The sequence below is a fragment of the Notolepis coatsorum genome (genome assembly GCF_963971535.1).
Source record: "Notolepis coatsorum genome assembly, chromosome: 20".
Classification (NCBI taxonomy): domain Eukaryota; kingdom Metazoa; phylum Chordata; class Actinopteri; order Aulopiformes; family Paralepididae; genus Notolepis; species Notolepis coatsorum.
In genome coordinates, this window is record NC_140184.1 from 5,897,683 (window position 1) to 5,910,095 (window position 12,413).

A 12,413-nucleotide genomic window follows, 5' to 3' on the forward strand; every position below is an offset into this window, starting at 1 on the left:
CTGTTGGGATGTTAGATCCTAATGTGAAAAACTGATTTTATATGTCTGCTCATTTTACCCTGGTTATTATTTTACTTATTTGTACTTTTATTTCTACGCCCCACTATCCGCTGGGTGCATTACTCTGACCTTTATCATGTTTTGTAACAGATTACAGAAATTCAAGAAGCCTATTGGAACGTGAGGTTCTGATATGATTTGATTAATATATCTGCATTATTTTATCCCACGTTATGCTTTGCTCTTGCTTGTTTTACACTGATTTTATGTCTTATTTCTTACTGATGTAAAGCACTTTGAACTTCAATCCCCTGTATGAAAGGTGCTATACAAATAAAGTTATTATTATTATTCATATTATGTGGCTTGATCTATCATTTTCAGTTGTGTGCACTGTCTGCAAGAGAGGGAACGCTTTCCATTAATACCATTATAATTTCTGTATCACTAATATTAAACCAGTTATGTCTCATTTAATATCTAGCGTCGCCACGGTTTTGAATATTTTGAAAGATTTTGATGGAAAATGTCACTTATCCTTCGATACAAATTAGGGTTAGAGTGATATATTGGGCTGATATTGGCCTTTTTTATTGAGAATCGGTATAGGCCCGTCAACAGTACCATCTTTCACAGGCTCAGTTTAAACGTTTTAGAAACAGCTGTATCATATGAAAGCAGAAAGTAATCCTACACCAGGTGTCTGGTTGAGGTGTGTTTGTACCTTGTCCTGGTCGGACTCGTACACCAGGTGTCTGGTTGAGGTGTGTTTGTACCTTGTCCTGGTCGGACTCGTACACCAGGTGTCTAGTTGAGGTGTGTTTGTACCTTGTCCTGGTCGGACTCGTACACCAGGTGTCTGGTTGAGGTGTGTTTGTACCTTGTCCTGGTCGGACTCGTACACCAGGTGTCTAGTTGAGGTGTGTTTGTACCTTGTCCTGGTCGGACTCTTACACCAGGTGTCTAGTTGAGGTGTGTTTGTACCTTGTCCTGGTCGGACTCGTACACCAGGTGTCTAGTTGAGGTGTGTTTGTACCTTGTCCTGGTCGGACTCGTACACCAGGTGTCTAGTTGAGGTGTGTTTGTACCTTGTCCTGGTCGGACTCGTACACCAGGTGTCTAGTTGAGGTGTGTTTGTACCTTGTCCTGGTCGGACTCGTACACCAGGTGTCTAGTTGAGGTGTGTTTGTACCTTGTCGGACTCGTACACCAGGTGTCTAGTTGAGGTGTGTTTGTACCTTGTCCTGGTCGGACTCGTACACCAGGTGTCTAGTTGAGGTGTGTTTGTACCTTGTCCTGGTCGGACTCGTACACCAGGTGTCTAGTTGAGGTGTGTTTGTACCTTGTCGGACTCGTACACCAGGTGTCTAGTTGAGGTGTGTTTGTACCTTGTCCTGGTCGGACTCGTACACCAGGTGTCTGGTTGTGTGTTTGTACCTTGTCCTGGTCGGACTCTTACACCAGGTGTCTAGTTGAGGTGTGTTTGTACCTTGTCCTGGTCGGACTCTTACACCAGGTGTCTGGTTGAGGTGTGTTTGTACCTTGTCCTGGTCGGACTCGTACACCAGGTGTCTGGTTGAGGTGTGTTTGTACCTTGTCCTGGTCGGACTCGTACACCAGGTGTCTGGTTGAGGTGTGTTTGTACCTTGTCCTGGTCGGACTCGTACACCAGGTGTCTGGTTGAGGTGTGTTTGTACCTTGTCCTGGTCGGACTCGTACACCAGGTGTCTGGTTGAGGTGTGTTTGTACCTTGTCCTGGTCGGACTCGTACACCAGGTGTCTGGTTGAGGTGTGTTTGTACCTTGTCCTGGTCGGACTCGTACACCAGGTGTCTGGTTGAGGTGTGTTTGTACCTTGTCCTGGTCGGACTCGTACACCAGGTGTCTGGCCTCTGCCTGTGCGTGGTCGTAGTCCTGAGGCAGGATCCACTGCCGGATCTCCTCCTGGTCCATCTTCCCATCCTTGTTGAGGTCCCGGAAGTCAGAGAACTGGTCCCTCTCAGTCCTGACCCAGTCAGGCTCTGGACCCCCGTCCTCGTGGGCGAACATGTCCGCTGAAGTGGCCGAGGGACACAGTAATGGAACGAAGACAAATGAGGACATATGGGAATAATCGAGGAACAAATACGAACCATACAAAAACATTTATACATTACTGCCTAACCGGCCCTTTGTCCCTAGTGCTATAGGCCTACTCGACAACTACCGGCCTACTAAACAACAACTATAGGCCTACTAAACAACAACTATAGGCCTACTCAACAACTACCGGCCTACTAAACAACAACTACCGGCCTACTAAACAACAACTACCGGCCTACTAAACAACAACTACCGGCCTACTAAACAACAACTATAGGCCTACTCGACAACTACTGGCCTACTCGACAACTACTGTCCTACTAAACAACAACTATAGGCCTAAACAACAACTACTGGCCTACTCAACAACAACTATTGGTCTACTCGACAACTACCGGCCTACTCAACAACAACTATCTGCCTACTCGACAACTATCTGCCTACTCGACAACTATCGGCCTACTCGACAACCATCGGCCTACTAAACAACAACTACTGGCCTACTAAACAACAACTACTGGCCTACTAAACAACAACTATCGGCCTACTCAACAACAACTATCTGCCTACTCGACAACTATCTGCCTACTAAACAACAACTATCGGCCTACTCAACAACAACTATAGGCCTACTCAACAACTACCGGCCTACTAAACAACAACTACCGGCCTACTAAACAACTATCTGCCTACTCGACAACTATCGGCCTACTCGACAACTATCGGCCTACTCGACAACTATCGGCCTACTCGACAACTATCGGCCTACTCGACAACAACTATAGGCCTACTCAACAACAACTATAGGCCTACTAAACAACTACCGGCCTACTAAACAACTATCGGCCTACTAAACAACAACTATAGGCCTACTAAACAACTACCGGCCTACTAAACAACTACCGGCCTACTAAACAACTACCGGCCTACTAAACAACTACCGGCCTACTAAACAACTATCGGCCTACTAAACAACAACTATAGGCCTACTAAACAACTACCGGCCTACTAAACAACAACTACCGGCCTACTAAACAACTATCGGCCTACTAAACAACTACCGGCCTACTCAACAACAACTATAGGCCTACTCGACAACTATCTGCCTACTCGACAACTATCGGCCTACTCAACAACTATCGGCCTACTAAACAACAACTATCGGCCTACTAAACAACAACTACCCGCCTACTAAACAACTACCGGCCTACTAAACAACTATCGGCCTACTCGACAACTATCGGCCTACTCAACAACAACTATCGGCCTACTAAACAACAACTACCGGCCTACTAAACAACTACCGGTCTACTAAACAACTATCGGCCTACTAAACAACTACCGGCCTACTCAACAACTACCGGCCTACTAAACAACAACTACCGGCCTACTAAACAACTACCGGCCTACTAAACAACTATCGGCCTACTAAACAACTACCGGCCTACTCAACAACTACCGGCCTACTAAACAACAACTACCGGCCTACTAAACAACTACCGGCCTACTAAACAACAACTACCGGCCTACTAAACAACAACTACCGGCCTACTAAACAACAACTACCGGCCTACTCAACAACTACCGGCCTACTAAACAACAACTACCGGCCTACTAAACAACTACCGGCCTACTAAACAACTATCGGCCTACTAAACAACTACCGGCCTACTAAACAACTACCGGCCTACTAAACAACAACTACCGGCCTACTAAACAACAACTACCGGCCTACTAAACAACAACTACCGGCCTACTCAACAACTATCGGCCTACTCAACAACGAACGGTGAACAAGTCTATGTATGGACTGTGTGCTCGCTGAAATCGGTGTTTGTCCCTTTGTACTGGTGTAAAATGTGAGCGATTTTCTATATTTAATATAAATATAGGCTGGCTAGTGGCCCAAAATCTTTACATTCCATCCATCGATATGCTTATTATATTTATAATATTCCCTATGGTGAGACCAAAGGCAAATTTCCGATCTCGATTAACAATAAAATGCTACCGAATTGAAACAATGCCAGATTTCCTAAGAAACATACAACAACACAGTATACAGTCGAGTGTACACCATTATCACAGTTTCTTTCTACAAAAACAATGATTCAACATTCCCATTAGTAAACGGTTATCAGAGATCTCAAGACATGAGGGTTCGTCAGTGGGCTTATGTCACACGGAGACTCCCGCAGCTTTTCCCAGAGCCACCAAACAAACACGGCTTTGATCCCAGAATTAGGGCACCAGCCAGCGTGTGGTTACATCCAGAAACCACTTCTCTGGGACCGGACTGAGAATCAACACACGATACACAGCAAATTTTTTTAATTTTTTTTTTACTGAAAAATGAGACACTGTCGAATGTGTTTCGAAGGAGAAACGAGCGCCGCCATGTGGGAGTTACACCACGTGGGACTAAGCGTGGGAATGTTAAATGGACACTAATTGCCGTTGCCGAGTCAGAGCCGGCGACTCACCGATGTACTCGTCCTCGTCCACATGTCCGTCTCCATTCTTATCGATGTCCTCCAGGGTTTCCTGCACGCAAATAGGAGGTAATGATGTCATAAAAAGGGGGGGGGGGAGACGCATGAGGGTCAGCGGATGTGGGGACCCTCTAGAAAGAAAAAAAAAAGAGAGAAACAACAACACTCTGCCCCCGGGCTGTACGACTGGAGCTATGAGGGGGCAGGGCTGGCAGGATGACACCATCGATTACCCATTCACCGCTGATGTCAGCCTACCCCTCCCACATTAGAGATTCAATCTGCTACTTTTAAAAAGAGATTTAAGCATTTGTAAGGCCAAAGTTACTATACACATATATTCATTTTTTTCTCATTTTTATTTACCCTCTCTTTTATATAGCTTCTCTCTCCTTGTACAGTGTCCTCGAGTCTGAGAAAGGCGCTTCTCTCTTCAAATCCAATTTATTATTATTATTATTATTAAAGCTCAGGATTTTCACTGGCTTTGTAATAGCCGTCTTGATTATCTGTTGGAATTGGATTGGAAGGCTTGCTTTAAAAGGCTCGGCCTTGAGGGGCAACCAGGAGACGACTACTGTCTGCAACGCTAAGCACATAGCGGCACGCACGGGGGCGGAACACGCCTACGCACACGCGCCACCAGATCGCTAGGTCCAAGCAGAGCAGGCCCCCCCCGTCGCAGGTTATATGTCCCGCCCGGAGCCCTGCTGAATGTTTAATGGCCACTTAACCTCCCTAGTCAAGTGGCTGACTAATAATAAACAAGAAGATGTGTTCATGAAATATATACAACATAATAAATATAGACCTGCGTTTAGCTCGACTGGTCCGAGAGGTCGCCTGTACCTCCCCTGGGTGTTGTGTGTGCTGTGCGTGTTCTACCTACATTAGGCAGATCAGATCAGGTAGAAACCAGTAAAGGATTATGCTCTTAGGCTTTAATCTATTCAGGAGCTGCTTTTTCAAAGTGCACGTCGCCTTGTATGGTTATGTTGTTGCTCTCGCAGTGCATCTCCTAAACTTGTTAGCGTTTCATCATGTAGGGATTTTGTTTATTCACATGAAAAGATAAACATCCTCATTATTTCACAACTGTATGAGAGACGTGTGAAAAAATATCCGTTAAAAGCACACACACACACTTTGGCTTCCGCTTTTTAAAAAGTCAAACCCTGGCTATTCAGTGTGCAGACTGTCCATATTATAATTAAGACACTTTATAATCTCCACAAATCGATGATGATGCCACTGCCGGAGTAAGTCTTCCGGTAGCATTTTTAGTAACATCTTAAAAACTAGCTATTAATAATGTACACCCGTCAAATGGGTAGTGCAATTTTTATGAACACGCGAGGCACAGTCAATTACTTCCCACGTTTGCCACGCAACTGTTCGGTGTAGCTCAGTTTATACGTAAAGATTGAGTCTTAAGTAAGTGTAAGACCTTCCCTCTAGACATGTTCCCAAAAATATTACACCCATCATTTCTGGGCTTCGTAAAAAAATTTATTTGAAGACTTATTCAAATGTAGAACATTTATCCTGATGGCTCACCCAAACAAAGTTAATGGATATTTCAATTATGTTCCAAGTAATAAGACAATACTTCCAAACAGGAAGACGAGTTGATCATCTAAACTGGGTGATTTCTTTTACCCCTTTACTAAAATATGTTTAAAGGAACACGCTAACCTCATGGGAAATCCGCGTACAGTCTTCTCCAGAGTCAGACAAGAAGATAAGATACCAATTTCCTCTCTGTGCGTTCAGTAGAAGGATATCTGGCTGCAAGCTAGCTTAGCACAAAAGAATGGAAGCTGATATAGACTACTAGCTGTTGGCCAAAAACACTTTTTTCCCCCCAGAGTTTTAAGCTCGGCTAGCTGGTCTGGAATACGCTTCCATTCATTTGTGCTAAGCTAAGCTAGCTTGCAGCCAGATAGCTTTCTATTGAACGCACAGAGAGGAAATTGATATTAATCTTCTTGTCTGACTCTGGAGAAGACAGTAAATGCATTTCCCATAATGTAGGCGCGTTCCTTTAACTCAATCAGCGCCACGGGTCTAGCCCATCTTTGATCCTACTGCGCTACCGCTCTAGATAGGGATGCGTGGCGGTGTTTGCAGGGCTATATCTATATTCTATATTATAGCTATGGAGACAATACTATGGCTCATTTGACATCAACTATCCATCGTTCAATATGTGAAAAAGAATAAATGTTTTCATGTATATGTTCATGTGTTATACCGCGGTGAATATAAGTATAGTTTCAGAGTGATCCTGGCTAATTCCAGAAAACGGCGCTATGGAGCAATACGTGAATTTTACTAAAAGTGTTGGAGTTGCTCGCCTGGACACACTACTATTTCCAAATCAAATGTAGGTATTATGTTTAATCATGAATGCATGAAAGGGGGGGGGGGGGGGGTAGTTTTTTTATGCTTTGATCGTCACCAACGGCATACGTTTTGGAGTACGTTACACATGGTCGTTGCAATCGATGTGAAATCATGGTTGGATCAAAGCAGGATTGATGTCTTATAGTCCTTACCTTCACTAGGAGGTACCGCAAAAAGAATATTCCAATTGTCTGATCACGATTTCCAGTATTGGTGTCCATCGTGTCGCCAACATAATCCACCACAACACATGCATCGGGGGCATGATTGGACGCGTTTCAATGTGATCGGGTGAACCGCTGGACTCGCCTGACCAAAAAAACTGTGCCCGGAGTGAATTAAATGTAACACCGGGTGTGAAAAAAAGGTTTCGAAGGGTGGGCGATACTGCCACCTAGCAGGATGCGGCCAGTATTGCACTCTCGTGATCTCAGAGTGATTCCCTATGGTAACCCAGAGGTCCGTGTGAGAGAAAAAATATTGAATAAAAAAAATAACGATGAAAACCCGACTATGGCGCTGAACGGTTGGGCAAGTTAACCCGACTATTCTCAGGTCTGGCGCTGATTGAGTTAAGGGCCCCATAACACATTACACCATTGTGCACAATTCTATATTGAATGTATCGATTTCTTTTCTTCTCTACTAGCCTACTTTTTGGGCCTGACACATTACACAGTGGTGTTTACACCTTATAACAGTGGTTCTCAAACTATGTGTCGCGACCCAAATTGGGGTCGCGGGTAGGTGACATTGGAAAGTTAAAAAAAATATATATATATATATATTTTTTTTTTACTGTTCTGGCAACATATTTTGGCTAAATACGCCTCGTTTTACAGTCCACAAACAGTCCACTAGTCATGACTCGTGACCCATCATAGCGTTTTCTTAACCTCTAGCCCTATTTTCTGAATATCCCCCTGAAAGTGCATGCCCAAGTAAATGGAAGATTGCTCCACTTCTACAAGGTCAATTAGCATGTTCTTGGTATCTAGGAACGTCTATGGACCTGGGGGAATGTATTCCCAGTGTCAGAATATTGTGTCTGTTACTAGGCTTGAGTAAGTTGTGATGAAACTGAGGAGAATATAAATTAGAATTTTTCTTTGCATCTTTGACGGTGAATAACACCATGTGCCAACATTGAGGTCGGAGAAATGTCGCTGAAGATGATTAAATAGAAGGATTTGTAGATACATACAGTACTGAATTTAAGATTTAAGATTTAAGATTTGTTTATTAAGGACAATGCAAATTAATGAACATCATTTACATGAGTGTATGCACAACATCACAGCATGATAAGGACGTAAATATGCCGGGAATAGCACAGGGCTAATTTCCACCCGTAGTCCTAACATAAAACAAACACAAAACGGACCATACAACGTTCATTCATAAACACTGACATCACTGACACCACCACACTAACATGACATTCAGTCATTCAGTACAACATCACTAACATCCCTAATGAGTGCATGTCTGGCTGTCTAACAGCCATTTCCTGAGTTGGCCCCTAAAGGTGGACAGGGTGGGACATTCCCTTAAGGGGACCGGAAGGCTGTTCCATGTTCCACTTCCCTTTATCGATAGAACATTTTAGCTGAAGGCGGTCTTTCTAAAATGGACCTCACAATCCCCTCTGGTGTTTGATCTAGTGGCTAATCCAGTGTTCCTTTTCTCGTGGATAAACTCCTTGAGAGGGGGAGGGGCTAATCTGTGCAGGCATTTATATACAAAGCAGGAACTTTTATAACGTCTGAGGTTTTCAAAATTTAAAATTTGATGCTTATCCAGGATTTTACAGTGGTGGTATGAGTACTGTTTCCTGTCATATACCTTCAATGCTCAATTCTGCGACACATGGGGGGGGGGGGGGGGGACAACTCACCAGGACCACGATGTCCTTCATGTGGTCAAACTCCTCCGGGTGGAGGAACGACGTGAACTCCTCCCTGTCCGCCGCGTGGTCCCCGTCCAGGTCAGCCGACAGGAACCTCCTCTCGTCGCGAGGGAGCATCTTCTTGAAGCTGAACTGGTCCGTCGCATCTTCAAACTCCTCCGGGTTGGCTGAGAAGAGCGCGAACGAGGGCCAGGAAGAGGGAGGTTACGTTAAGATGACGCCTCAATACGGTGTCGTGTTTTATGTGACTTTTTCCGCTACTCTCCTTCTACGGGTAGACTTGATAACAAAATCGGCAACAAATCATAACCGACTGTCGCACCTGCTGACTGCCTCCCAATCGCACGCATAGCCCTCAGACTCCCCCCAAGGCCACCTCACCTACCTACCTCCTTCTATCTCCCTTATTTATTGTTGTCCTGTATACTATTGCTACTGTAATTTTGTATTTTATTTACTTGTATGTACATAACCTTGTTTTGGTTACAGCCCCCCCCCCCCCCCCCCTTCCCTAAAAAGGCCTTTGCTTTTTGATTAGGCTGATTTTGTATATAAGAATGTTCTTAATTGCTTGCCTGGGTAAATGAAGGTTAAATAAAATAAAAAGATTATAACACGTTGTAAGGCGAGTTAACCCCTTACCAAGGTAGTAGCCATATGTGGCTTGCTTGTACTCGTCCCACGAGATCTTGTTGTCTTTGTTCAGGTCGTAATCGGTCCACACCTTGGCTACGTTCTCATAGACGTAGCGCTTCTGCACGCGCTTGATCCAGGTGTTCAGCTCGCTGGTCGTGACGAAGCCGTTTCCATCACTGTCTATCCGTTCCACTATCTTTCTGTGAGGTATAGGGAACACACACACAATAATAATAATAATAATAATAATAATAATAATAATAATAATAATAATAATAATAATAATAATAATAATAATAATAATAATAATAATAATAATAATAAATCTGTAATCATAGCATCATCCTGCCAGCAATCCAGCTGCAAGCAGACCCTCATAAAAATGGATAATAAAAATCCATTCAAATACTGTTTGAGATATTGTTGCAATGCCAAGCATTGGATGTGGCAACAAGCAATCATTTACTCAAAGTCGGGACACTTTCACCACCGGTTCCTTGATCAGTCTATAAATACAGTTGGGAGTGTGAGACCACTGACAGACTAGTAAATAAATCTTGGGTTGGCTACTTTGGCTGTGAGATACTTGGCCGGAGTCCATATACCTGAAAAGAGGAAATGTACATTTAAGAGTACAATCTACAAGCCAGTGTGTATAATTAGGCCTCGGTGCCACGTTGTGATGGTATGGCCCATTGGCCCTCCCACTTGGAGCAATACAGGAAAGGGAATTATTTGGGGTAAGCGCCAACAACACAGCCCGAGCCCCTTTAGTCAACGTGTTTTACACGGTGCCAACATGTTGAGAGAGCAGTAGCGAAAAGATACTCCTAAAATGTCAGAAAAGGAGCCAGTGTCTCTTTTAAGAGATGCACACATGAACATAAGCTGCAGCCTTCGACAGTAACCAACCACAGAGCCTGATAACAAGTCTAGCTGCAGCCTTCGACAGTAACCAACCACAGAGCCTGATAACAAGTCTAGCCAGCAGCTTTTCCCCCAAATTAAAGCAGACTTGTATCACCACCAAATCCAATACTCCTCGTGGTTGAGTGAGTCATGCATTATTAATAAGAACGTGGCTGTGTAACTATTAATTATTACTCTGGGGATGTGTGCGAACAGAGCCGAGTCTTTAGAACAATGCCACTCACTGCCACTTTACTTTAAAGTTGAATCAGTACTACTGCTGCTAGACAGAATATCTGCACTAAGCTCACTTTAATTCATTCTTTATACATATCTTGCCGTCCTGTATATTGTGCGTTTGTAGTGTCTTACATTTTTTACTTTTATTGTTCATGTTGAGATATATTTTTATATACACCGTGGAAATGAGGGACACGTAAAGTCAACGTTCTGTGTCTTGCACAATAGAAAATTGACAATAAAGGAGACTTTGACAGTTGTATCATAACGGTATTGTGCCATGCAAATGTTTCAGTAGTGGGATGATGAACGTTAAGAGTTGTGAGGTGTTCTTCTGAAGTGGTAGATAATATGCGACACTAAAACATGCAACATATAATAATAACCAAAAAACAAGGGCCGCCGCCGCCGCATTCCAATGCATCCCAAATCAACGCCCTTTCCATCACCATGGCTGCACAGACAAACTCATACCATTTAACCCTTTCACTGACGCACTACCAAACGGTTAACCCTTTCACTGCGACAATACACAGAAGGTTAACCCTTTCACTGCCACAATACACAGAAGGTTAACCTTTCACTGCCACACTACCAAACGGTTAACCCTTTCACTGAGACAATACACAGAAGGTTAACCCTTTCACTGCCACACAGCAGCAGGTTAACCCTTTCACTGCCACACTAACAGAAGGTTAACCCTTTACTATGACACTACCGACAAAGGGGTAACCTTCTGTAGCGTGGCAGTGAAAGGGTTAACCTGCTGTTGTGTGGCAGTGAAAGGGTTAACCTGCTGTTGTGTGGCAGTGACAGGGTTAACCTTCTGTGTATTGTCGCAGTGAAAGGGTTAAACGCCGTTATCTGTTGTAGAGAGGAGGAGTAAAGCCCCGGGTTTATTAATAAGCACTGTCCACGAGTGAGACAACTGAGGAGACCTTCTTACCCAAGTTTGTCCTTGCTGTCCTCGGGGCTGAGCTGGTCGAACGTGGTGGCCTCCTCCTTCCCCAGGAAGGCCTCATGGTCATACTGGTGTCTGGGGTCCTCCTGGGGAGGGGGCCTGCTGGACAGCTCTGACGGCTCATGGTGCAGGACCCGGTCCTTCCTGAGGGTCGGCTTGCCGTGCACCGCGACCACCACCGTGCACAGGAGCAGCGCGCACGCCGCGTACACGTCCATCGATAGTAGGGTCGTTCAAGAATAAAAACAAATCAGAGAATCAAACCGGCAACTGCAGCTACTTTGATCTAGACGCGCTCAACTCCTTCTTGCATGTATCGATTAGACGTGCGGCATGTCGGACGCGCGGCATTAACGCGGCGACTCCCCGGTAAGTAACGTTGTTAAGGTGATGCGGGTCAACAACGTATTATTGCTGCACCGCTGCTACTACGCGATTCTGCCCGGTTTGCCTTTTGAGGAAGGGGTGTGCACAACCAAACAGGGGTTTTGTTATCGCTGCTTCACACACACAGCCAGTCACACAGCCCGTTTCAGATCGGGATCAGCCTCGCTTGTGTGATAGTATCTCTTCTATTGGTCCAGGGGCGCGTCGGTAACACGAGAACACCATGGACGCCACGTTGCAAAGGGGACACGCAAACTTTAAAACACCCAGTTGTAGGAGTAGGGGGTATCTGCAGAGCCGCAGAGCCAGGCTGGACGGGTATAAGTGGTCTGGACAAGTATAAGTGGTCTGGACAAGTAGTTGCGAATGGGGGGGGGGGGGGGGGGGGCGGG

General features: G+C 44.8%; 1 protein-coding gene across 1 annotated transcript in view; it reads right to left on the reverse strand.

The window, feature by feature from the left end:
- Positions 1-12,100, reverse strand: part of rcn1 (reticulocalbin 1, EF-hand calcium binding domain) — a 13,352-nt gene extending 1,252 nt beyond the window's left edge. Inside the window, exons 1-5 of the mRNA XM_084337754.1 lie at positions 11,620-12,100; positions 9,531-9,724; positions 8,877-9,055; positions 4,565-4,625; positions 1,854-2,053 (exon numbers count right to left, since the gene is read on the reverse strand). Coding sequence (XP_084193880.1) covers positions 1,854-2,053; positions 4,565-4,625; positions 8,877-9,055; positions 9,531-9,724; positions 11,620-11,852 — 867 coding nt within the window. The 5' untranslated portion in view covers positions 11,853-12,100. The remainder of the gene's footprint in view (positions 1-1,853; positions 2,054-4,564; positions 4,626-8,876; positions 9,056-9,530; positions 9,725-11,619) is intronic.
- Between the last annotated feature and the right edge of the window lie 313 nt (positions 12,101-12,413).